Source organism: Biomphalaria glabrata, chromosome 13 (genome assembly GCF_947242115.1).
Source record: "Biomphalaria glabrata chromosome 13, xgBioGlab47.1, whole genome shotgun sequence".
NCBI lineage: Eukaryota > Metazoa > Mollusca > Gastropoda > Planorbidae > Biomphalaria > Biomphalaria glabrata.
In genome coordinates, this window is record NC_074723.1 from 27,726,530 (window position 1) to 27,751,161 (window position 24,632).

General features: G+C 36.4%; 1 protein-coding gene across 4 annotated transcripts in view; it reads right to left on the reverse strand.

Annotated features, from left to right (window-relative positions):
* The window catches only part of LOC106079514 (neprilysin-1-like), a 57,580-nt gene extending 33,816 nt beyond the window's left edge, over window positions 1-23,764 (reverse strand). For 3 of the 4 annotated variants that reach the window (XM_056008899.1, XM_056008898.1, XM_056008902.1), the window contains exons 1-12: window positions 23,660-23,764; window positions 20,919-21,128; window positions 17,659-17,804; window positions 16,446-16,478; window positions 15,262-15,423; window positions 14,230-14,313; window positions 12,290-12,495; window positions 7,716-7,898; window positions 7,244-7,324; window positions 6,068-6,213; window positions 3,628-3,727; window positions 221-331 (exon numbers count right to left, since the gene is read on the reverse strand). In XM_056008899.1, coding sequence (XP_055864874.1) covers window positions 221-331; window positions 3,628-3,727; window positions 6,068-6,213; window positions 7,244-7,324; window positions 7,716-7,898; window positions 12,290-12,495; window positions 14,230-14,313; window positions 15,262-15,423; window positions 16,446-16,478; window positions 17,659-17,804; window positions 20,919-21,097 — 1,431 coding nt within the window. In that variant the 5' untranslated portion in view covers window positions 21,098-21,128; window positions 23,660-23,764. The remainder of the gene's footprint in view (window positions 1-220; window positions 332-3,627; window positions 3,728-6,067; window positions 6,214-7,243; window positions 7,325-7,715; window positions 7,899-12,289; window positions 12,496-14,229; window positions 14,314-15,261; window positions 15,424-16,445; window positions 16,479-17,658; window positions 17,805-20,918; window positions 21,129-23,659) is intronic. The other variant, XM_056008901.1, reaches the window with a different exon arrangement.
* Window positions 23,765-24,632: the final 868 nt, after the last annotated feature.

The following is a 24,632-nucleotide window of genomic DNA, read 5'->3' on the forward strand; positions in this document are numbered from 1 at the left end:
TTTTATACAGTTAAGTCATTAAAAACAAGGTCTTTTCACAGTTAAGATAGTAAAAATAGTATATATGTTTGTTCATATTTTTGTTCTTGAATTCCCAATACCAAAGACTCAACCAATAAATGATAAGCAAAATAAGCATCATAATTTCCTATATTGTTCAGCATGTAAAAAATATTAAAAACAAAACAAATAAAAAAAATACATAGCATATTGCATTTACTATGTCATAAGACTCTCGGTCCGAGTAATCAGCTATGAACATTTTACTGACAGCAGATCCTAGAGCCTTCGTCGTTTCGTCTATGCAGTGCTCATGCATGGTCATTGTTGGCTAGAGCAAGACAGACAACAATTAGTTCCGAAAAATGTGTATATATCTCTCACTGCATTGAACTAAAAGGAAAAAAAATTATAATCAAATAATCAAACAAACGTCATGTTTTTCTTGTGCTTAATAAAAATATAAATAACACTTTTTTAGCTGCCCCTAAAGGGGAAAAAAACAGATAAGAGTTTTGTGTGGTCTGTCTGTCAGTCCGTCCGTCCGTCCCGTTTAGATCTCAGAAACTAGAAGAGAAAATGAAAATCGGACATCATGATATTTTAGATCATTCAAAGTTCTGATGCAACGACTACTTTTTCTTTTCCGAAAGTGAATCATTTAATTTTAAAAATTATATATGCAAGCAGATTTTTCCAAAAAAAAAGGGAGGTAATTTTTTTTTAAAAAAAAGGTCACAGACTTCTTCATTGATAACTCAAGTTTCGTTGAATAGACTCGCGCATTTGTTCAAAAAAATTGCATCAATTGATCACTATAAAATGTATTTTCCATTTATTAACTAACTCGTGGAATGAAATACTGATTGAAATGTTGTTTCTAAAAAGAATTTTGATACGAACTTCGAATTAGCTGTAAGTTTAAAAAAAAGAACTATAAAGCGCGCACTTTTGATATCCTCATGAAGCTTAGGGGTGCAGATTTATTTATTATGCGAAAGCAGCAAACATCATAGCACAACATTACCCGGTAACATAAAGCCTACTATTCCTGATTATAATATTGGCCTAGGTCTAGTAATTTTATGATTAAACGAGTAAGGTCATACGAATTCTAGTCTAGATCTAGATTCTATATCAAGTTTTTAGATGTAGCTTAGATCTAGATTCTAGATCTAGTCTAGATTTAGGTAGTTTGATAAAAATTTCTAATTCAAAATACAGCTATAAAATATATAATGCTATATAGTTGAAGAGGGCTCGAAAACCGCACTAAATGTATCATTGTATGACAAATGGAAGGGGAGATATTAATATTTATTTATTAATAATATTTATTTGCGAGGAGAAATGTCTTAATTTGTGTGACCCAATTCATTTCTACCTCACTACCAAAATTAAATTAAATGGGCTTTGTTGCTGCACATAAAAATTATATATGTGCCAGACGCGAATAGCCCAAATTTTCAGCAAAAGAAATTACGTAGTCATTTATCTATAGAAGAAGTTACAAAAGTTATATAATATAAAACCACAGAACTATATATACTACAATACATATAGGTATTAGCTCCCTATTTACGATTTAGTTAGGTAGATGCTGTTTTACTATTACACACCAAGTATCAGATTTCAGAAAAAACCCAAGTTCTTTTTTGTGTAACTGTCAGCTCCTTATTGAGTGACATTGGATTGTGCTTATTAAAATAATTAAAGATGCCTTGTTTTACTTGAGTTGTTGTACTACTTGTTGTCGCGTAGGGTTACTAAATGAGTTCTGCATTTATAATAGCACAAAAAACATAGAGATTCAGAAATGGACGCCAGAATAAGTAGTTGACATTTATTTGACATAAAATATTAACATAATGGCAATTCCAGCCATCAATGAATACAAGAAATTCTCCAATAATAATCCAATAATATATTAAGCACAATAAGCGCACATCTGTTTATACTTGCTACATTAAATCTTTTTGCGTCCTCTCATTTCAAAATCATGGGAGCTACTTATTACCACTCACAGTATTACACATCCATTCGCTTCAAGAATATGGCGACTACTGCTGCTGTAACCACGTGGTTAACTCCCAGAATTCTCGATTAGGTTTCACTGTCACGTGAAACACAACAAAAAGTTGTACTTCGTGATTCCCACACATTCAGGTTACAAACCATGACGTGACAGTAACGCTACCATGATGTGACAGTAACGCTACCATGATGTGACAGTAACGTTACCATGATGTGACAGTAACGCTACCATGATGTGACAGTAACGCTACCATAATGTGACAGTAACGTTACCATGATGTGACAGTAACGTTACCGTAATGTGACAGTAACGCTACCATGATGTGACAGTAACGTTAACATGATGTGACAGTAACGCTACCATGATGTGATAGTAACGTTACCATAATGTGACAGTAACGCTACCATGATGTGACAGTAACGCTACCATGATGTGACAGTAATGCTACCATGATGTGACAGTAACGCTACCATGATGTGACAGTAACGCTACCATGATGTGACAGTAACGCTACCATAATGTGACTGTAACGCTACCATGATGTGACAGTAACGCTACCATGACGTGACAGTAACGCTACCATGATGTGACAGTAACGCTACCATGACATGACAGTAACGCTATTAGCTAACACCCTATAGATTTAAATTACATCTCTTTATTAGTATAATTAAATTTATATACTAAAATCTGTATGAATGTGTTAGTAATATAGTAGATCTAGAGCTACGTATTATAAATGAGATTAGTAGATGTATGTTAATAAATTAAATGGAAGGAATAGTTCTATTGTTCTAGAATTTTAGAATCTACATTTTTTTTTGACATCTCGTACAGCACAGCAGACAAACTTACAAAAGCCGTCAAGTCGCAATAGGATCTACGTATCTCTCTATCTCTCCTTTCTTACTTTATCTCGCCATTTCTATCTTTTTGTTTCTCATTTCTCTCATTATCTCGCCATTTCTCTCTCTTCATCTTTCATTTCTTTCTTTCTCTGTTTCAATATATCTACCTCTTCATCTCTCCTTTCGTAGTTACCCCATTCCCCCATCAATGTTATCCCATTTGTTTCCTCTCATCTGTTAGTCTCTTAGATAAATGACACTTTACACACACACACACACTAGGAAAGTGTCACCATGGACTACGTGTCAGTGGTTTCTTAGGACCAAAACAAATGTTTTGTTTAATGGTAGAGCTCAACATAGTTCATAAAAGCCCATAGAGACTAAAAATAAATTAATATGATAGATGGTGCTATAACCAGAGTCCAGAGAATTCTGGGTAGTATTAGCAGATGGCAGAACATAACAAAGAATTTAAAGTGGTAAGTAGTTAATTGTGCTTTATTTCAATCAATTCAAATGAAAATTTAATAATTTCACATCATTTATAATGTGCCTTTGATTTATTGCAGTTAGTGTATTTGCTAGAGGATGCTTGAGCCTTCGAGTTTGAGTTCAAGTAGGACAAATTTTTTTTTAATTTTTTTATAATATATTTAAAAAAAAAACTATCACGGTAACCTTCACATAATGAAAGATCTACTCAGACACACTTTCTACTGTTTCAAATTCTTACGAGATTACCTTCATTAACGTATTGTAGATACTTTGAAACTTTTCGCCAAGTGTTCCATGTCGCATACACATAAGTATAAACTTCCAAATTATGTAGTTGGCAAGTGTTCTGTTAAAAAAAAAATGAATACCACTAAGTCCAAACTTAACTCAGTATGTGTGTTTGTGTGTGTGTAAGCGTTAAATTACTTTCAAGAGAGACACAGATTTACGTTATGTGTGTATGTGTGTGTTGATATTGCTACGAGTTTGATTCTAAAACAACTTTACGCGACTTAAATGCGCGACACGTGTTTACGCTGAGACTTTCCCTTTCTCCCCGAGAAAGAATCCTGGTTAAGGGATTGTATAGAGCTAATATACTTTATAATATTACACAGATAAGCTGGGGCGGACTGGGTATCAAAATCAGCCAGAACATAACCATATAACCCGGCCCGCAAATTGTATACCATATTTTATGTGTAAGCCTAATTTTGTTAAAATTATATAAAATTTGATAAAATATCGAAAACTGGATGTCTGCATACGTCGGATTACGTAATGTATTTATTTATACATGCATGTAGTCTCAAAAGTACTTACACTGCTTAGTCAATTTGAAATAACTATTTTTGAAACTTTTTGGTATTACGAAAAAAAATACTAGATAAAGCATAATGCTTAGATAGGCACTTACATAAAAAGCTTTTCTTCTGTCTGCATTTACATATGTGATAAGTATATCCAATGACTGAGATCTCTAATCAGCGCACTACCCCCTGCTACATTGTTTATAATTGTGTCCCAATGAATGAGATCTCTAGTCAGCGCACTACTCCCTGCTACATTGTTTATAATTTTAAACTTTGCTTTTACTAGATCTAGGCCCAGCACCTAGGATCAGTGTTGACCAAGATCTACTAGGTCTAATCAAATTTAGATCTATATTTGTCTACTTCAGACATTAAAATAAAATTGAAAATAAAAATGGTCCTTTCAAAGTATTTATATACTACATTTATTGTCTACATAGTACTAGAACAAATATGGAAAAGCTCCAGACCTTTGTTAACAGATGCCTACGCCGGATATTAGGAATTAGGTGGCCAGAAAAGATAACTACTATCAATTTGTGGGAGAGAACTAGACAAAAGCCCATAGCCCAAGACATCACAAAACGAAAATGGAGCTGGATAGGGCACACCCTGCGAAAACCAGCTACCAATGTTGCAAGGCAGGCACTTGGCTGGAACCCATAAGGAAAGAGGGAAGTGGGCAGACCCAAGCAAACCTGGAAGAGGTCAGTCATAAGTGAAGCTGAGGGTACTGGAATGACATGGCAGCTGATGAAGAAAGCTGCTCAGAACCGAGTTCGGTGGAGAGGTGTGGTTGCGGCCCTATGCTCCCCTGGGAGTGCACAGGATTAAGTCAAGTAAGTCTTAGTACTAGATCTAGTTGTTACTTTTTTTTTCTTCCATTCTTTACATAAAGGAAGCGTGGTCGAGAGGCCAAGTGCGCTTGAACTTGGCTTGACTTGGCTACCTAGAAGGGGGCTCGAGGTTCGACACCCGACTCGGGCAGAGTTGTGTTTACTGAGCGCCTAAAGGCAGCACGGAAAACCAACTCCTAGATACCCCCTCCCCCCCCCCCCCAACTGGTCCACAAATGAGATTGGACCAAAAGCGCTCTGAGCATGCTATAAGCATGAAAGTAGCGCTATATAAAAGCTATAATATTAATATAAAAGCTATAATATTAATAAACTGACATTCCCAGCACACGGGGAGAACAAAATAGTATAGGCCTAAGCCTAGAGTCAAGTCTAGATCTTGTTAACCCTATTTTGTTATCGAGACTCAATAATAAAGAAAGAAAGGAAATTTGTAGACTAAAACTACGCCGCACTACAACGCAATACGCTTGGTAAGATCTATTCTAGGTTAAGCCGGCTAGAACACGAGAGGCTGTAAAATAAGTTGACCTTGTTTCCCAGCTGTAACGTCATCAACCTGTGTTATCAGCGAAACCCCACTCTCGAATAGCTTCGAGATAGTGAAATTATAGTGTTCTTAAAACGCACATTTATGTGCTCAAATCTAGATAAATACAACAAATTCAGGCAAAATATTTTGTATACCATTTTTATAAGCACTACGATTCTTAACAAATGTATTACATTTTTTTTTGTTTGTTTGTTTGACCCCAAAACCTCTTCAGTTGGTCTTTAAATTTACTAAACAACTCGGTACACTACGGCTGACTACGCCAACAATGTATAGTCAAAATTTAAATTGATTTCATTTTTTACTTGAAAACAAAAGTGATAACGGTTGAATTGACTAATTCTTTTCCCAGCGATGTACATCAACTGTTAAATGTATAGGGAAATCTTTAGAGCCATTCTTTAGAACCATACGAAACACTGAATTAAGCTAAAAGAGGGTTAATGCTGCTAACCGTTGGTCACCTGTTGTCTGTAGAAGGTATAAGACTTTCCAAGTTTTGAAAGTACCAGCGGGACAAGTGGATGATGGTATCGTTGTTGTTGAAGTCAGACACACCTACTTCTGGAGATGTCATCAATGATATCAAAAAATTCCGCAGATCCAAAATCTGTACAAATTAGAAAGTTTTCGAACTTTGAGGTACACACAATCTTTAGAGATCTAGCACTTCAATATTGGATCTGTAGAGATCTAGTACTGCAAGATAAATTCTGTAGAGATCTAGAACTTCAATATAAAATCTGCGAGATAAAGTACTTCAATATACTCTGTAGAGATCTAGTACTTCAAGATAAAATCTGTAGAGATCTAGTACTTCAAGATAAAATCTGTAGAGATCTTGTACTTCAAGATAAACTCTGTAGAGATCTAGTACTTCAAGATAAAATCTGTAGACATCTAGTACTTCAAGATAAAATGTCCACAATCTTTACCATCTCATCGTCATTCCTTAGGGTTGGAAATTTCATATTAAAGTTGATTTTTTTTTATTGCTAATGCAAAACTCTTTAGTCAACTTTGCCTTTAATCCCAAATGCAACGATATAAAGGTAAAACTTTTTTGTAGAGAGGCTAATAGAGTATGCAGATGCCACTGGCGGATCCAGGGGGGGGGCGGTAGGGGCGATCACAGCACGATGCCATGATGCTCTGTCATGTGCCTCTGTCTCCCAGGTGGCTGGGTCTATGCTGAACGCTATCAGTGAAGCTTTGAAGTTGTCTCTTAAGCGCTTCCTTTGACCACCTTGCGAACGCTTTCCTTCGCTTAGTTCATCATTCAAGAGTCGTTTAGGGATGCGGTGGTCTTCCATTCTGCAGACGTGTCCTGCCCATCGAAGCTGGGACTGCATCAGGATTGTGTGGATGCTTTGCAGACCCGCTCTTCGAAGGACTTCAGTATCTGGTATTTTGTCTTGCCATTTGACATTCAGTATTTTTCTTAGACAAGTCATGTGGAAGTGATTCAGTTTCTTCGCATGTTTTCTGTACACTGTCCTCGTTTCTGAGGCATAGAGCAATATAGGGAGGATGACGGCTAGATATCACTGCAACTACTATCATTAACACTGCCTGGCTTTTAAATAATATCGGAATTATATTTAACTTTCTTATATAGTGACTATTTAGTAACTATTTACCTGACTATAATTGTCATGTATGTCCTCCAGGCGGATAGGTATAGACGATGAGATAATGGCTGATGAATTTTCTTGTCTAAACTTTAAAGAAAAATGGAATATATACATGCTATATTTAGATCTGTTCAGTTTTTTTTTTATTAAAACAAAACAACGGTACGATTGAAAGTTTGTTTAGAGGAAACACTATACTTTCTATCTAAACTAAACGGAATACTGTCACGCTTAAGTAAGTTAGCAGGACACAAGGTCAAGGCTAGTCGCAAGTTTGTTACGTTGTATTATCATGAGTGCTTGAGTTTGGTAAGGTCACAAAAAAAAAACGGGAAAAGGTGTCTAAGAATATAGTGTACTTCTAAAAAATAAAGCTGGAATAATCTTTAGCTGAACTTCTGTGTTACGAGTTGATGTAGTATAGTACAAAAGCTAGTTAAGTTAGTGAAAATAATCCTAATTAATTTGGAAGACTCACATTTGCCATCTGAATTTCTAGGTTCACTAATGCTTTGACTTCATCTCTAGCAGACGTCGCGTTTCGGAATCCCAGTAGTTTCCCAACGTGATAAATAGCTTCTTCATACGCATCCAAAACTGGGCGATATTTCTCGTTTTTATAGTATGCTAAGAAATGTAGACCAAATAAAGGCTTGTCTAGCTGTTTGGGACAAGAATATATACCAAGGTCATACTCGATTATTTAAAGTTTATTTTGATAAAAGAAATTACATCTTGAATTCTACTTAGAGCATTAACTTATACAACTAACGGCCCAGGTGAAAGTGAAGGTGAAGTTAGACGTAAACCTGACCGAACTGATGTCATTTAATGATTCTCTAAGTGTTTTGTAAAGAGTCAATCCCTTATTCAAAACCTTAAAAAAATCCAATAGTTAAGTGTTGTATGACTATATAACCACGCTGCAGCTCACGCGATAATATGAAAAACTACTTATTAATTGTTGTTTTAAATTATTTTCCACTAATATGCATATAACAGCACAACCGAACAAATCCTGAATCTTTTCCATGTCTTTATTGATTTCGATCGAGTATGGCACGGGGCACTCTGGGCGACAATGGAAAAGTAAAACAATAATAAAAACATAATCAAAGTTATCCAGAACCTCTACAAGGATGCCACCAGTGCTGTGTACTTCAACAATAACATTGGGGACTGGTTCAAAACCACAGTTGTAGTAAGACAAGGCTGCCTACTTTCACCAATACTCTTCAATATCTTCCTTGAAAGGATAATGGAAGATGCTCTTGAGGGCTATGAAGGTACTGTTAGCATTGTAGGAAGAAGAATTACTAACTTGCGTTTCGCAGATGACATTGATGGCCTAGCAGGGACAGAAGAAGGGCTAGCTGACTTGTTGATGCGCATTGACAAGGCTTCCGCAGCATATGGCATGCAAATAAATGCCAAAAAAAAACAACTAATTATGATCAATAGCCAACAGGACATTAATATGGGCATCAGTATTGAAGGTGAAAAACTTACTAGCGTTAGTAGCTTCAAATACCTTGGAGCTATTGTCTCAGAGGAAGGAACAAAACCCGAACTACTGGCCCGAATTGCATAGTCCACAGCAGCCCTTTCAAAACTTAAAAAAATGGAAAGACAAATGCTTAGCCCTCGACACCAAAATCAGACTGATGCGCTCCCTGGTCATGGCCACATTTTTATATGCTTGTGAGTCTTGGACGCTGACTGCAGAGCTAGAAATGAAATTGAGATGCTACAGAAAGATTATAGATAACACATTCGAAGACCGCATCACAAACCAAAAGATAAGAGTGATTAGAGACAGGAGACATGATTACTGCAGCGATTGGACCCCATAATGACCTGCTAACTATCGTAAAAAACACAAGCTTAAAATCTATGGCATAGTATAAGATCTTCGGGGCTCGCTAAGACCTTCCTTCAGGGAACAGTACCAGGAAAAAGATGAAGGACAACATAAAAGTCAATGAAAGAATGGACGGGCCTGCCATTGAAAGAGGTTCTAGCTAAGGTAAAAGACAGGGAGGAATGGAGCAAGACGGTCGACGAGTCTTGCATGGTGCTCCAACGGTCCAATACACTAAGGGTTAGGTAAAGATGGTTTAATTTCTAATGTGTTTTTAATTCAAGTGTCCCAAATAGAGGACGCATATTCTATTATTGGCACAACCTAGGTTAAATAACATTTTAGTTTTCTGGTTTTTTTTTATTTGATTTGTAGAAATTTCTTTAAAAAAAAACTAATGTTTTGTTTGATTTTTTAAATTATTTCCTCAATATTCCATGATGGTTTTTCAATTGTTATAATACTTAGGTATTTTGAGTATGTGTTACTGGTTTACCATGAATAAGAGAATTAGAATTAATTTTAGTTTTTTTTTTGTTTTGTTTTGTTACTCATAATGATTGACATTTTTCTGGCGGAAAGACATCCTAAAATCTAATGTTTAATTGGACTCTAACACCAAATGAATTATACATAATAATAATAATAAATTATTTTGATTATTATAAATGATATTATAATAATTTATCATAAGACTAAATGCATGACGCGTAGGACGTAATCATCTTCTTTTTTGAAGTAACGTCTGTATTATATAAGATAAGAAGATAGAATAATACCACTATAATACATGTAACACTAATACCACTAAGAATAGATCTGTATCTTAGATCTAAGGGTAATAGTACTTTATTGCTGTCATATTACTACTATATATGACACAATTAGAACAGATCTAAGAAGGATATAGAACTGGTTCAGATTAAAATAGACTATTACCATTAACTCAATACTAAGCTACTTGTAATTCAATACACTTGAAGAGTGAATTTTAAAAAAAACTACGTTTAATAAAATGGCGACACATTCACATAATATTTTGAAGGAAATACGGGAAAATGCTATTCAAGAAGGAAAGATAATGGAGCTGAAAACAAAAGAGTTGGCAGCATGTGTGCAGAGCAAGCTGTGGATACAGGAATAGAACAGAAGAGACCAGGGGAAGAGAAAGTACAAGGGAGACAAGATGGAATAAGAAAGAAAGAGAAGGGGAAAAAAACAAGACAGAATTACAAGTGAAGAAAATGAGAGGCAGACAGAAACTCAAGGCTGATAGAGATAAAGCAAAAGTGGAAGCTCAAATAGCACAAGCCGCATCACAAAGTGCTCAACAAAACGCAAATAAAACAAGTACCAACTCCAATCCTCAATTTTGGCTCCAACGTAAACTTCAAAGTTTTGATGAGGGTAAGGATAATAGTGGAGACTTTCTAAAAGAGATTTGAAATTTATCTACTTTCAATGTACCAGAAGAGTAATGGTCAGAGATACCTTTTTGGATTTTGTGAATCGCCAAGCTTTTACCATATGCCAAGATCATAATCATAGAAAAAAGGACAGCCATCAAGTACTAAAAAGGGAACTTCTCAATGCTTATGGACACAACGCTGCTACATTTAGAAAAAAAATATTTTGAAAACAGTCCATCAACATAAGTAAACCACAAACTACAATTAATTTAGAAAAACATTTTTTTTTTAAATAAATGGTTAAAACTAGAAAAAGTAGGGAATTCATATTTTTCTTGAATAAAGTACATTCTTGTTTCTGTATTCCTTACTGTAGTTTCTATTTCTATAACCATCTCTGTTATTTGTATCTCTACTTCTGGGAATGCTGATGCAAAGTATTCATTTAGAATGATGGCTTTAGTTTCATTATCATTATGTGTTAAGCATTCTTTCCCTATGAATGGTGCTATTCCTGCTGCTGTCAACGCCATTACATTTAATGCATAACCATAGGTTTTATTGTTATTCATAGGTAACGATATATTGGTCTAAACTGCCCACAGATTCCGACGTCACAGGTCAGTGTTCAGGCCTTCTAGAACGATCGGTCTCGGTTTGATGCCCCGTCCGGCCCGCACCTCCCGCACACAGCCAGCAGTGGCGTTGTGGGTACAAATGTTGCCAAACTTGTGCATGAGAGGGTGTGTGTACACATTTAGTACTCTGCCTATTCTTCAATGTTTAAGAAGTTAACAAAGAGAAGTAAAACAAAAAACAAAGCATTACGAGATTCAATGGGAAAATAGAGAAAACAGAAAAAGAAGTAATAGGTAAAATAGGAAAAAGTTGGTAAACTAACAGAAGTGTGATGTTAAATTGAAAAAAGTAATACAAGAAAGTAAGAGTTTAAAAAGAAAAAGTAAGAGATTTAACAGAAAAAAAAACAGGTTAAATAGAAAAAAGTAAGAGATTTAACAGAAAAAAAAAACAGGTTAAATAGAAAAAAGTAAGAGATTTAACAGAAAAAAAACAGGTTAAATAGAAAAAAGTAAGAGATTTATTAGAAAAAAAAAGAGGTTAAATAGAAAAAAGTAAGAGATTTAACAGAAAAAAAACAGGTTAAATAGAAAAAAGTAAGAGATTTAAGAGAAAAAAAAACAGGTTAAATAGAAAAAAGTAAGAGATTTAACAGAAAAAAAACAGGTTAAATAGAAAAAAGTAAGAGATTTAACAGAAAAAAAACAGGTTAAATAGAAAAAAGTAAGAGATTTAACAGAAAAAAAACAGGTTAAATAGAAAAAAGTAAGAGATTTAACAGAAAAAAACAACAGGTTAAATAGAAAAAAGTAAGAGATTTAAAAGAAAAAATAAGAAATAGGTTAAACAGAAAAAAAAAAGAGATTTAACAGAAAAAAAGAAATAGGTTAAACAGAAAAAAAAAAGAGATTTAACAGAAAAAAAAGAAATAGGTTATATAGAAAAAAAGTAGGTAAAACAGAAAGGAGAAAGAGGTTAAATAGAAGAAAAAAAAAGAGGTGAAACAGGAGTAAGTAAGAGTTCATATAGAAGAAAGCAAGAGGTTAATCAGAAAAGAGGTTAAACCGAAGAATGTAGGTTCAACCGAAAAAAGAATCTTAATTTTGTTCGACTCAGTTAAGTGAAAAACAAATGAACTATTTAATTGAACTACCACTAGAATTCTCTTCAACACAATAGAACTAATGCTATTCGTGTCCCTACCACTAACATTCTCTGAAATGAATCCGTGTCATGAACTTTGTAATCGAAATTGAAAATAGTCGAGTGCTCGTAAACATTCACTTTCTTGACAATGGTCAATAGATTGAATTGAGATTCTTCCCATTTGTCATACGTGAGTGGCCACCCGCCGAATTCGCTCACGAGAAGCTCTTGTAGTGGTTTGCTGCCCACTTGATTGATCATATCTAGATAGGACACAAATAGAAACTCTTCTTAGTAAGCGAACACAATGCAATGGGCATTAGTCTTAGAATAGTAACGAAATAATGTCACACGTAAATGAAACCTTATAATCCAAATAAGATAAGATAAGATAAGATAATTTTTATTGATCCAATCTAATGGAAATTGAGTTTGACAACAATTGACAAGCTTAGCAAAACTTCTAAATAACAAAAGTAATTAAAAGATTGTTTCTTTGAACTTGATGCAATTTTTTTAAAATAAATAAAGAAGACAGTTGTTTGGTTGGCGAACTAATTTTACTTTGAAGAAATTTATTTTTCTATAAGTTATCTGCAGGAGAAATGGTTACATAACCAATGAGTGAAAACAGTTGAATAGTGGCAGTATTAGCACAGTTGAACTATGGAACTATTAGCTCATGTTTGTATACAAAGATTAAAATAGAAGGAAGTCACACTGGGTCCAATGTGGTTTTCAATTGATTTTACCGAGTCAAAAGTTTTGTTAAAAGCATATTTTAAGGATAGATTGGCCTATAGAGTTAGTACGTATTGCTAGGTTAGGTCTTAAATTCCATTTTTTTTTGTTCCCACAAAGTTGAAATAATAATAAGGTTTGTATTTGAGACCGAACATTAATGAGGAATGCAGTATTTCCAGTGGCTACGCAGCTCCAGATGACCTACATATTTCGCCACATCCCGCGCAGGCATAACCATTGTCCTTCGATGGTTGATTAAGAATTTCTTTTCGCCGTCTAAATCTGTCCTCTGCAGCGGATTTTCTTTTGGTCTCTAATGTGTATCCCGCGGATTTTTAAATTAATCCTCCCCCCCCCCCCTCACGTTTCTCTTTCTGAAGCCGTCTGCAACCAGTTGTTCTCTTCTGTCAGTTCAAGCAAGTTGGCGCCTAGGCTGGTCTGTAAGGCTTGTCCGTGGGACACCACTTTTAGCAGATACGTATCTGTGTGTTATTCTTGTCGTGCAGCTTGTTCAATGTTTCAACTTTCTTCCTGGCCAACCCACGCAACTGATTCCTTCCTCTAATAGAACATCATGTGATGTCTGTTTAGCTTGTACAAATACATTGATAACCACTTATAACCAAGACTGATAACCCCAGAAGACTGGATAGAATTTTTCTCAGACATTTCGTTTTATTCCATGGACTATCCACACATAAAACTATTTCTTCCATGGACTATCCACAGATAAAACTATTTCTTCCTTGGACTATCCACAGAAAAAACTTTTTCTCTTATGGACTATCCACACATAAAACTATTTCTTCCTTGGACTATCCACAGATAAAACTATTTCTTCCTTGGACTATCCACAGATAAAATTATTTCTTCCTTGGACTATTCACACATAAAACTATTTCTTCCTTGGACTATCCACAGATAAAACTATTTCTTCCTAGGACTATCCACACATAAAACTATTTCTTCCTTGGACTATCCACAGATAAAACTATTTCTTCCTTGGACTATCCACAGATAAAACTATTTCTTCCTAGGACTATCCACACATAAAACTATTTCTTCCTTTGAGGATAAAAATGTTTCAATATTACTTGATAAACAAAAGATCAGAAATTTGTTTCATCTTGTGCAGGTTCTACAAGACGTGTCCCTTTATTCAGATTTATAAACAATTTTATAGTGCTTCTAGTTTCTCTTCTTAGCAAACAAACAACAACATCGAATCAGGTGCTCCCTTCCCCCCAACTGACCTTCGTTCATGCACGATGCATAAAGTGTTTTAGCTTTCTGTATACTGGACAACTCATTCTTTTGTATAGGCTTCTCAAGTAAGTCTAGAAAGAAAGACAATCTTTCTATTTGGTTATACGAACAGGGATCATGTTTGTTATATTAGCTATTTCTAAATTTAACAATCTTTATGAGGAAGAAAAACAAAACGTATTGCATGAAGTGAGTCCCTGGGGAAATAGAAGTTACAAAAGTAACAAGAACAATACAAAATTAAAACCTATTTTTTTTTAAAACCAAAGCTTAGCTAAGGACTATCGCTGTCATATTTATCTGCAGAAATAAGTCTCCCCTTTAGAAAGATTACCAAATTTAATACTTGCCACTGATAAATTAAATAATCAATTTTTTTTATTGATCCATGTATTGTCCTCGATTTAAATATTTATGTCAAATTTCCACTTGACCCGAGAAAGCAAATAAGAGGACAAACTAAACATATTATTTTATATATATGAGATATATATATATATATATATATATATATATATATATATATATATATATATATATATATATATATATATATATAAGCCACATCTCTCCAAAAGTAGCCTACACTTCTCTATTTTATATAAGACAAAATAACTAATTACCAATAATTCATTGAATACATGAGTTTATTTCTCGTTTCTTGTTGATTCATTCTTAGGTACAAACAAGAATTGTATACAGTTTCAACTTGACCCGAGAATGTAAAGTGGGAAAAATAGCATGTACAAAAGTGTACCACATGGACAGACAGAGCAAGTTGATATAAGCTTTGTACCACACAGACAGAGCCAGTTGATATAAGCTTTGTACCACACAGACAGAGCCAGTTGATATAAAAAGTTGCTTACAAAATATTGGACAGACATTGAGACAAAACATTTCCTCTCTCCCTCTTTCACTTGCGGTTCCCATAGAACAAAATGTTCTGGTTGACCTGATTTCTTTGCCTTGACATTTGACTCTAGACTCAAACTAAGTCGTAGATGTGTATAGCCTACCTCTTAGAACACGTTGGTTGTGGTCCCTGAACAGTGTGTATTTAGTGATACTCTCCGAGAGGTTAGCTTTAGAATGTTCTTTCCTCCACCGTCCACAAGCAAACTGATAGAAGTCATCACACGGCTTGACCGAGTAATCAATGGAGCTTTCAATGCTCGCAGCTACAAGAGAACCATCATGCAAAGGGAAGGATCAATTCGAGACATGAGCTGCTGGACTCTAATATGGAAGGGGGGGGGGCGCACAGAAAAACTTCGACATATTGTTTGAGATTCTTATGCTTTTTATTTCCTTTTTTAATGGAATGTCTTTTAGTATGTTGGAGTTATGGACCAAATAAAACCCTGCACGCCATTGTAAGGATGATTGGCCAGCAGGTTTGGATAAAATAAGAATTGGAGGTTAAAAATTGAAAAGGTTTGGAGAAAAAAAAGATGCTCTTATTTTTTTTTAAAGGTTGCTGTTGCTTCAAAAAAAAAGAATAGATGCTGTTATTTCCAACAGATAATACATGAATGTACGAACTGATGGAAGATGTGTGAATACGTGAATGTACGAACTGATGGAAGACTGTGTGAATACATGAATGTACGAACTGATGGAAGACTGTGTGAATACATGAATGTACGAACTGATGGAAGACTGTGTGAATACATGAATGTACGAACTGATGGAAGATGTGTGAATACGTGAATGTACGAACTGATGGAAAATGTGTGAATACGTGAATGCACAAACTGATGGAAGATGTGTGAATACGTGAATGTACGAACTGATAGAAGAATGTGTGAATACATGAATGTACGAACTGATGGAAGAATGTGTAAATACATGAATGTACGAACTGATGGAAGATGTGTGAATACGTGAATGAATTGGCAGAAGAAAAAAATGTCTGAAATATTATCGTTAGAAAGATAGATCTGTGACTTTCTGTATGATACATAAAAAAGCCTAAGGTTTGAATGATATAGATTGTTACACTTCTGTGTATACTATCAGTGTTTGAAATGATATTTATTTTACTCCAATCCACTTTATGATTCAAAGCTCACATTGAAGTGCACAAATAAAGTAATGATGTCTTATGTTTTTGTTAACATGTTTTTGTGTCAAAGTAAATGTGAATAGAGTGAACTGATAGCTAATAGTTTAGTTCTATATAGGTAATGAAATAGAGAACCTGCCAAGACGCATTCCTTTGTCAGACAGATATCTGTAACACAAAAACAAAGCTCTAATTTAATTATCATTCTTTCATCCCTGATTCTACATAGATATTATCTACTTAACTATTTAGACTGCGTTAAAGAAGTAGTTTTACTATTTTTTCTTCCAAGATTTTGTTTAATATTACGATATTTTCTTATTTAATGAGACTACAAACTCCATCATTTTTTGACCTTTAATTTTTTTTTTTACTTCTGTTTAGTTTTGACTGAAGTTGTCTTTTGTTTGAAACCACTCTATTATTGTGTTTTTTTAAATCCCTCTTAAAGTCCTAAAGATCTTGTCGCTAGATGCTCTTAGAACTTCTTTTCTAGGCCCTATTTCTGAGCTCCGAAGTCCACCTTATAAGGAACTATCTCTGAGTTTTTAAGTTCACCTCTGTATCTCTGATCTCTAAAGTCTACCGCCTCTTTAGCTCTGAGCTTTCTTTCCCCTATCGTTCAGAATGTCTGTCATTTAATCTGAAGTAACTCAACATATGCGGAGGTGCGGTGGCTGAGAGGTAAAGCGCTTGGCTACCGAACCAGGGTACGGGATTTGAATCCTGGTGAAGACTGGGATTTTTAACTTCAGGATCTTCGGGCGCCTCTGAGTCCACCCAGCTCTAATGGGTACCTAACGTTAGTTGGGGAAAAGTAAAGGCGGTTGGTCGTTGTGCTGGCCACATAACACCCTTGTTAACCGTAGGCCACAGAATCAGATTAACTTTACATCATCTGCCCTATAGACCACAAGGTCGTAAAGGGGAACTTTACTACTCAACATATGCAGGGTATTAAAATCATGTGTAGAATAAGAATACATTTAAACTTTGTAAAATGTATTTTGTCTAAAACTAAAATGTTTAAAACCAACAAGTTACACTGACATGTATAAGAACAAAGAGTTGTTTTCTTGTTCTAGCAATTTCCGACGTGTTTTCAACAACTTCTTTCATTCACATAATGCAACAACTTCTTTCATTCACATAATGCAACAACTTCTTTCATTCACATAATGCAACAACTTCTTTCATTCACATAATGCAACAACTTCTTTCATTCACATAATGCAACAACTTCTTTCATTCACATAATGCAACAACTTCTTTCATTCACATAATGCAACAACTTCTTTCATTCACATAATGCAACAACTTCTTTCATTCACATAATGCAACAACTCGCCTGTATGTTTGGAGGTCTCAGTCGTGTCCGTCTGTTTCTGAGCAGTTCGAACCCAACAAGCCATTATGATGATAAACAACGTGAAGGATACGATGGCCAGTAAGATGACCAGCAGCACCAACAACTTGCCATTGGTTTTCATGTCCCTGGTTAAAACGGTTTTGAAAATAATTAACACAAAATCTTCATATTAAAATGCATTGTCTCATGGCGTTAAATATGTTAAATATATGAGAATGTTCATGAAGGCATGCATTAGTCAACAAAGGAGCCGCCTCGGCCTCGCACAGAAACAAAAAAACAAAACAAAAAAGAATCTATCTACTACACTTGATACACTTCCAATGATAAGCCTTGAGATCTACACTAAAAAGACGATGCGCAAAACTTTCATGAACATTAATTAATTAAAATCTGGAATCAATAAAGCGAACTTGATAATCCTTTCTAGAACGTGACAGTCCTTTCAAGAACGTGACAGTCCTTTCTAGAACGTGACAGTCCTTTCTAGAACGTGACAGTCCTTTCTAGAACGTGATGGTCCTTTCAAGAAAGTGATAGTCCTTTCTAGAACGTGACAGTCCTTTCAAGAACGTGATAGTCCTTTCTAGAACGTGACAGTCCTTTCTAGAACGTGACAGTCCTTTCTAGAACGTGACAGTCCTTTCAAGAACGTGACAGTCCTTTCAAAACCGACGTAGCTAAATGCAGAAATAGTTCTCTAGCCAAATTTAAAACTGTTTAAAAATTAAAACGGTCAAACTAGAGTTTTCCCGTGTGGTCAAGGCGATTGTAATTTTTTTCTCAGCGATATACATATACTGTAAACAGTAAGATATATAATTTTTAATATAATTTTTAACAGTACTTTGCTAGGATGGCAAAGTTGCGCTCCCTGTCATGGCCACATTTTTATATGCTTGCGAGTCTTGGACGCTGACTGGAGAGCTAGAGAGGAGGATCCTTGCAATGGAATTGAGATGCTACAGAAGGATCCTAGGCATCACTTTCAAAGATCGCATCACAAACCAAGAAATCAGAGACAGGGTTACTGCAGCGATCGGACCCCATGATGTCCTGCTAACTATTGTAAAGAAACGCAAGCTTAAAATATATGGCCATATTACAAGATCCCCGGGTTCGCAAAGACATTCCTTCAGGGAACAGTACCAGGAAAAAGAAGAAGAGGCAGACAGAGAAAGCGATGGGAGGACAACATAAAAGAATGATAGAGGTTTTAAACAAGGCAAAAGACAGGGAGGAATGGAGAAAGACAGTCGACAAATCTTGCTTGGTGCCCCAACGGTCCAACAGACTAAGGGATAGGTAAAGGTAAACAGTATAGATACAGGGGTTCCCGGTCATTTCATCCCCGGTCACTTCATCCAAAATAAATCAAGAAGTCTGACATTATGGTTCACTAGAAAGCTTCCGACAGGAAAGATTTGCAACCGATCTTGGCCCTTCTTCTCTTCACACTTGGGATGTCTGAAAAGACATCTAGTGTATTGAGCAAACCTGGAGTTGGTTTCACCAAATAAAAGAAACCTGAGAGACTGAAAGAACATGAAGAAGGTCCACGACAGACAAGCTCTTTTGAAGAGGAAGTTTGAAGAAGAAAAGCTTAAGGCAGAACAAGATGAACTGTCACATATGTTTCATGCGCAAATGTTGAAAAATCAGCAGTATTGGAGAGATATTCTGAAGCCTGTAGCAGCAGCTATTAAGTACTTAGCAAAAACAAAGTCAAGCTTACGAGGTCACAACGTAAAACTGAATTCACCCAGTCCTGGGAACTTCCTAGCATCTTCGAAATGTCTAGCAGAAGTTGATGAAGTTAAAAAACACCACTTACATAGAATCGAATATGGGAAGACACATTATTTTGTCACCAGAAATTCAAAATGAGTTTTTTAACTTGATGGGCAATAAAGTTAGGGAATCAATTGTTGGGAAAGTCAAACAAGTTTGTTACTTTTCTCTGATGTTTGATTCCAGCCCAGATGTTTCTCATCAAGAACAGGTATCCCTAATAGGTTGTTACTTGGTGGTTAATAATTTCGAAATAAAAGAGTCATTCATTGCTTACTTTAAAATTTTGAAACCTGATGGACAACATTATGAAGAACTTGTTCTGAAAACTCTTAAAGACATTGGACCTTGATCTGTGCCACAATGTGTGGCAGTCTGTCTGGCCTGCAGAAACGTCTCTTAGACATAAATTTAAAGGCAACATTTTTGAACTGTGATAATCAAACTGGCAGCTCTTCATTCTGCTGAGATAGATCCAGCAATGGTCACCTTTTTTGGAACTGTACACGAATTGTTCTTTTTTTTTTTCCAATTCACCCCAGAGATGGGCCAACCTGAAAGAAGCTGGAGACTGGAGTTTAAAAAGAGTAATACAAGGTGGTCCGCAAGAGAAGCTACGTCGGCAGTTTCCTTGCATCTCTACAAAATCATTAAGCTGTTGGTGAAACTTTCTGAATCAACAGTCTATGGATGATGTAACGTTGATGAAAAAACTGTGTTACTTTTTCCTGTTTAATGAAATAGGGGCCAATCGCTTGTTCAATAATGTCATTGATGCACGAGCACTTTTCATCAAAATGTTTGTTTGTAAAATGTTTTACATGTTTCGGATGTTCCTTCAGAGTTGAAGATAGTTTACTTCCTAGTCCAAACCTCCCTCAGGACGACGAGGGATGGGAGCGGGCAGGATTTGAACCCTCGACCATCGATAAATCTGAACGACAGTCCAGCGCGCAAACCTCACGACCAGCCAGCCATCATCATGGCTTGTCAGCGGTGTCACGAATACTAGACACTATCAATGATGTTATAGATGACCTTTGCTGCACAGAAAGCAGGACGTGACGAGATATGAATTGAGATTTGTCACTTGTGTATCATTTTGCCAATAAACAACGTATTATTCATTAAAAGATTCTTAATGATTTATTCGTGTTAATTTTACTGATATACTGTACAAATATGAATGTAAGCTTATATATTTCTTAAGTACATTATCTCATGTCCTGGTGTCGAAAGTCAAAATGCAAGGGGCCCCCAAAGAGGTCAATACCCCGGGCCCCCAAATCCCTAGTTACGCCCCTGGGTACGGAGGACGCTGATTCCCCCCCCCCCCCCAACCGTCAAAGCCCATAACTCCCCCCCCCCCTTTTTTTTCACAATACAAAATACTATGGGGACTAAAAGAAACACTTGAGATCTATTCAAAATACGAAACCATTTCTTACGGATCAATATTAAGTTCATCATCATGAATGAGCTCCTGAAGTTTTCGTATCTCGTGCTCCTTAGCAACTTCCGCTACTGTCAGTCGTCTGACGCTCTTCTTGGCATGGCCAGATGATGAAGATTTAGATCTATGTGCCATGTTAACAGGGGGCAGACCATCATTGCTATTTATATCCATTTTACTTCAAGCGTTCAAACTTGGAAGATACCTGTAGGATCAGGAGACGATGGAAGCTAACTGACACAATAAATCAATCAATGCTGTCATTTGTAATGCACACTACAGACTTCTCTATGGGGAAACTTTTGGCAAGGGAGTCTGCTCCTCGTTATTGCTTTATATTAAATCAGTGGTTTCCAAAATACGGCCCGAGCGCCAAATCCAGCCCGCGACGTGGTTTCATCTGGCCCGATAAAACGTCGGCACAAAGAGTAGAAAGTCGCCCCTTTTTTCCAAAAACAAAAGATGTTGAAAAATGTATTTTACCTACCACCACGACCTTTGACATTTGTTTGTTTATGGGATAGTTGAAGAAACTACAAGTGGAATTTAGAATCTACCAAGAAATGTGAATAGATCTTTATTTTTTTTTTTGGAACATGTTAATAAGCCAAAATATTTGATTTGTAAAGAAAGTGAGCCATTCTTGGTTTGAGTCGCAATAAAAAAAAATTGGAAATTAGAGGATCGATGGGAATATTTACCAAAAAGAGACAAGAAAATGAGTCGTTGGCTAGCTAGCTATAAATTTGCTCACATTTTAAATAGAGAAATAAAGCCATTTTCTGACGCGTAAAAAAAACAAACAAGCTATAATACTGATATGTGGTGCATTTCGTACGACACAAATTGCTGCGAATGAGGTCATGACAGATCTTCCACCTCTGAGGTTACAAAGGGAGCAAGCAGTTATGTTGGCATAAACGGCCGGAAGAAGGCTGCCCCGTCAACAACTGGTCAACAACTGGAAGGACGGAGGTCAGCTCAAACGAAATTCTTTCATGCGGACCGTGCAGGAATAGTCCAAAGAGGTCGACTTATCCCAGAACAGAGCTGCTCTCGTTTTGACTGGGGCTTCTTCCCCGGCAACAGCTCCTGGACTCCCAGCGGTACGGAGGACGCTGATCCTGAAGCAAACAAGAAATGCATAATAAACCGTCCTCAAAAGCACGGCTACGAAGACCAGTACTTAGAGGATTCAATTAAAGTGTTCACAGATGGTTCCACGAGAGAGAACCTAGGTCAGAAAACATCTGGGTATGGAGTGGTGGTCCGATTTCCCGGCTCCGCTGAAAAAAAGATGAAATTATGGGTCCGTATGAGCAATAATGTAGCAGACATGGTAGCAATTCTAGATGCAGTAGAGTACATTGAAGAACGAATAAACGAGAAATCTGCGCTATTCACAGACTCATTGCCATGCCTACAAGCTATTGAGAGCTCTGCTGAAACACTACCGGAATCACTGGCAAAAACACTGGCACGCGCGGGACTCCTTCAAGAAAAACACAAAATTTGAACGACCAAGTAAAGTCCATATTGAAGAAAACGTGAATGCTGACTTATTAGCAAAGTACGGCACCAAATTGGACCGACCGATAGAGCCACAGACGTCTGAGCTGGCTCGGGCGATTATTTGCGAATGGACAAAAGAAAGTGGCGCCAAATTTGAGAAAACGGAAAAACAGGCATGGAGGTGTGCTAGAATTTGAAGAGACCCAGGAAATCGGACGAATGGTGGCAGTTCAACAGGGAAGAACAGGTTATGATCGCTAGTTTCAGAACGAGGCATTGTCCGTTCGGAGCATACTTTGTCAAGTTCAAGGTGAACGTCGACTCACGTTGACGAGACTGCCAACAGGACGAAGAAACGATTAATTATTTGTCATAGTGCGCGATACTTCACCCCGAAAATGGCCCTTTTAGTGAAAAAGAAACTGGTATTCGTCTGTATGGAGACAGTGCAACTCTGCAAAGAACTTCCACCTTCCTTGTCCATGTTGTCAGAGAACTGTTCTTAACAAAGTGCCTCAGAGCGACGAGACGGTGCGAGCTAGAACATGTTATATAAATAATACAAATTTTAAAATCCCAATCATATCGATAGAGTAGATCTGTACATTTTCTCGCCCAGGTTTTATTGATCAATATATACCTTGCACAGCATACAAACTATTAAAAATAACAAAAGAAATGGCTTTTCTTGAGCAAATCTCGATCCTACAATAGCCAAGGAATAATATTTTCATAATTAAAAAAATAATGACATTCTAATTCGTTTTTGTCTATATTAAAGTTGTCGAGAAACACAATGGACCTTGGCTCAATGTCGATGTTTAGAATGGCTTAGAGATTATCTTTCTTTTACAGATATTTTCTATGCTGGGCCTTGAATTAATCAAACGATCAACGGAGCCTAGATCTATGTCACTATGTGGGTCTGTTCGTTTGGGGGGGGGGGGAGGGGATTTAGCAATGGGGGTTCAAATTCTGTCGATTCGAGCTGAGATTAACTGTTTGCTGAGCACCTATAGGCTCGAAATGCGGGAAAATATGCACGTCGCAACGGGTTTTTGCGTAATCCTATAAAACACTGCACTCATCCATAATCTTCGGAATCGAAGACATCGCCATTGTAGGCAGCACGGAAACGTTCTCCTAGACACCCCCTCCCCGCACATGTCCATAAAAGAGATGAAATCACAGTGTTGAAGCCTTTGCGCCATCTAGACTTATTACCATGAAAGCTCTAAACAATATTATGGGTTAGTGTAGATCCAGATTTAGGTTCGACGAATCCGGAAAGAAATGAATTCCTGCACGTGTTTTCTAGCCAACCTATTGCAGATCAAGATGGTGCCTGGAATCAAAGTTCGGGGACTCACGAGAACTCGGTGTGCAAACGGTGCTAAAGTAAACAAACAAACAAGACAAAACTATGACACAAAACTATCATTTATCTTCTGTATCTGTATCTGTATCTAAAATACAGACGTTACTACAAAAAAAAAAAAAAAAAAGTAGTTGATTACGTCCTACGCGTGTTTCTGGGTCAATCTAGTCAAGCATGTTAACCAATAACTTAAATTCTGCCAAGTAGTTGATTTTCCTGGCTGGCTCAGGCAACCCATTCCATGCTCTAATAGCTCTAGGGAAGAAGGAGCGTTTGTACAAGTTTGTCCTAGCATATGGAATGAGAAATGTGCCTTTATCTTTCTGAGTAATTAATTATGTTTTGATTTTTATCTTTGAAGATTATGGTTTAGTGTTTTATGTAGTAAACTATTCGTATTATTAGAAGCTATTTGGAAGCCTGTTTCGTACCGGATTGAAACTGTCATTTCAATTGCAGAAGTTGTTTACGGTGGTACGTCCTGCCAATACAAAGGATAATGGCACTGATGAAGTGGTCATGAAGAACGTCTTCACCCTGTTGGCTTCCACAGCTAGCCCATGTTTCTAGCGTCCTTACAGTAACGGAAGTTACAAATCAGGATGTCCAGAGTGGTGTAAAAATAGACTACCCCAACAATAATGCCACCAAACTGCACCTTTCAAAAAGATTATTTTTATTTCTCCAGACGAAGCGTCTTTTTGCAGCAGTTCACCATTCGCGCTAACTCGATGCCTGACAGACATGTAGACCTCCATGCAGACCAACTTATCTTATCTTATACATTACTTTAGTTACTTCAAAAGAGAAGATAATTAC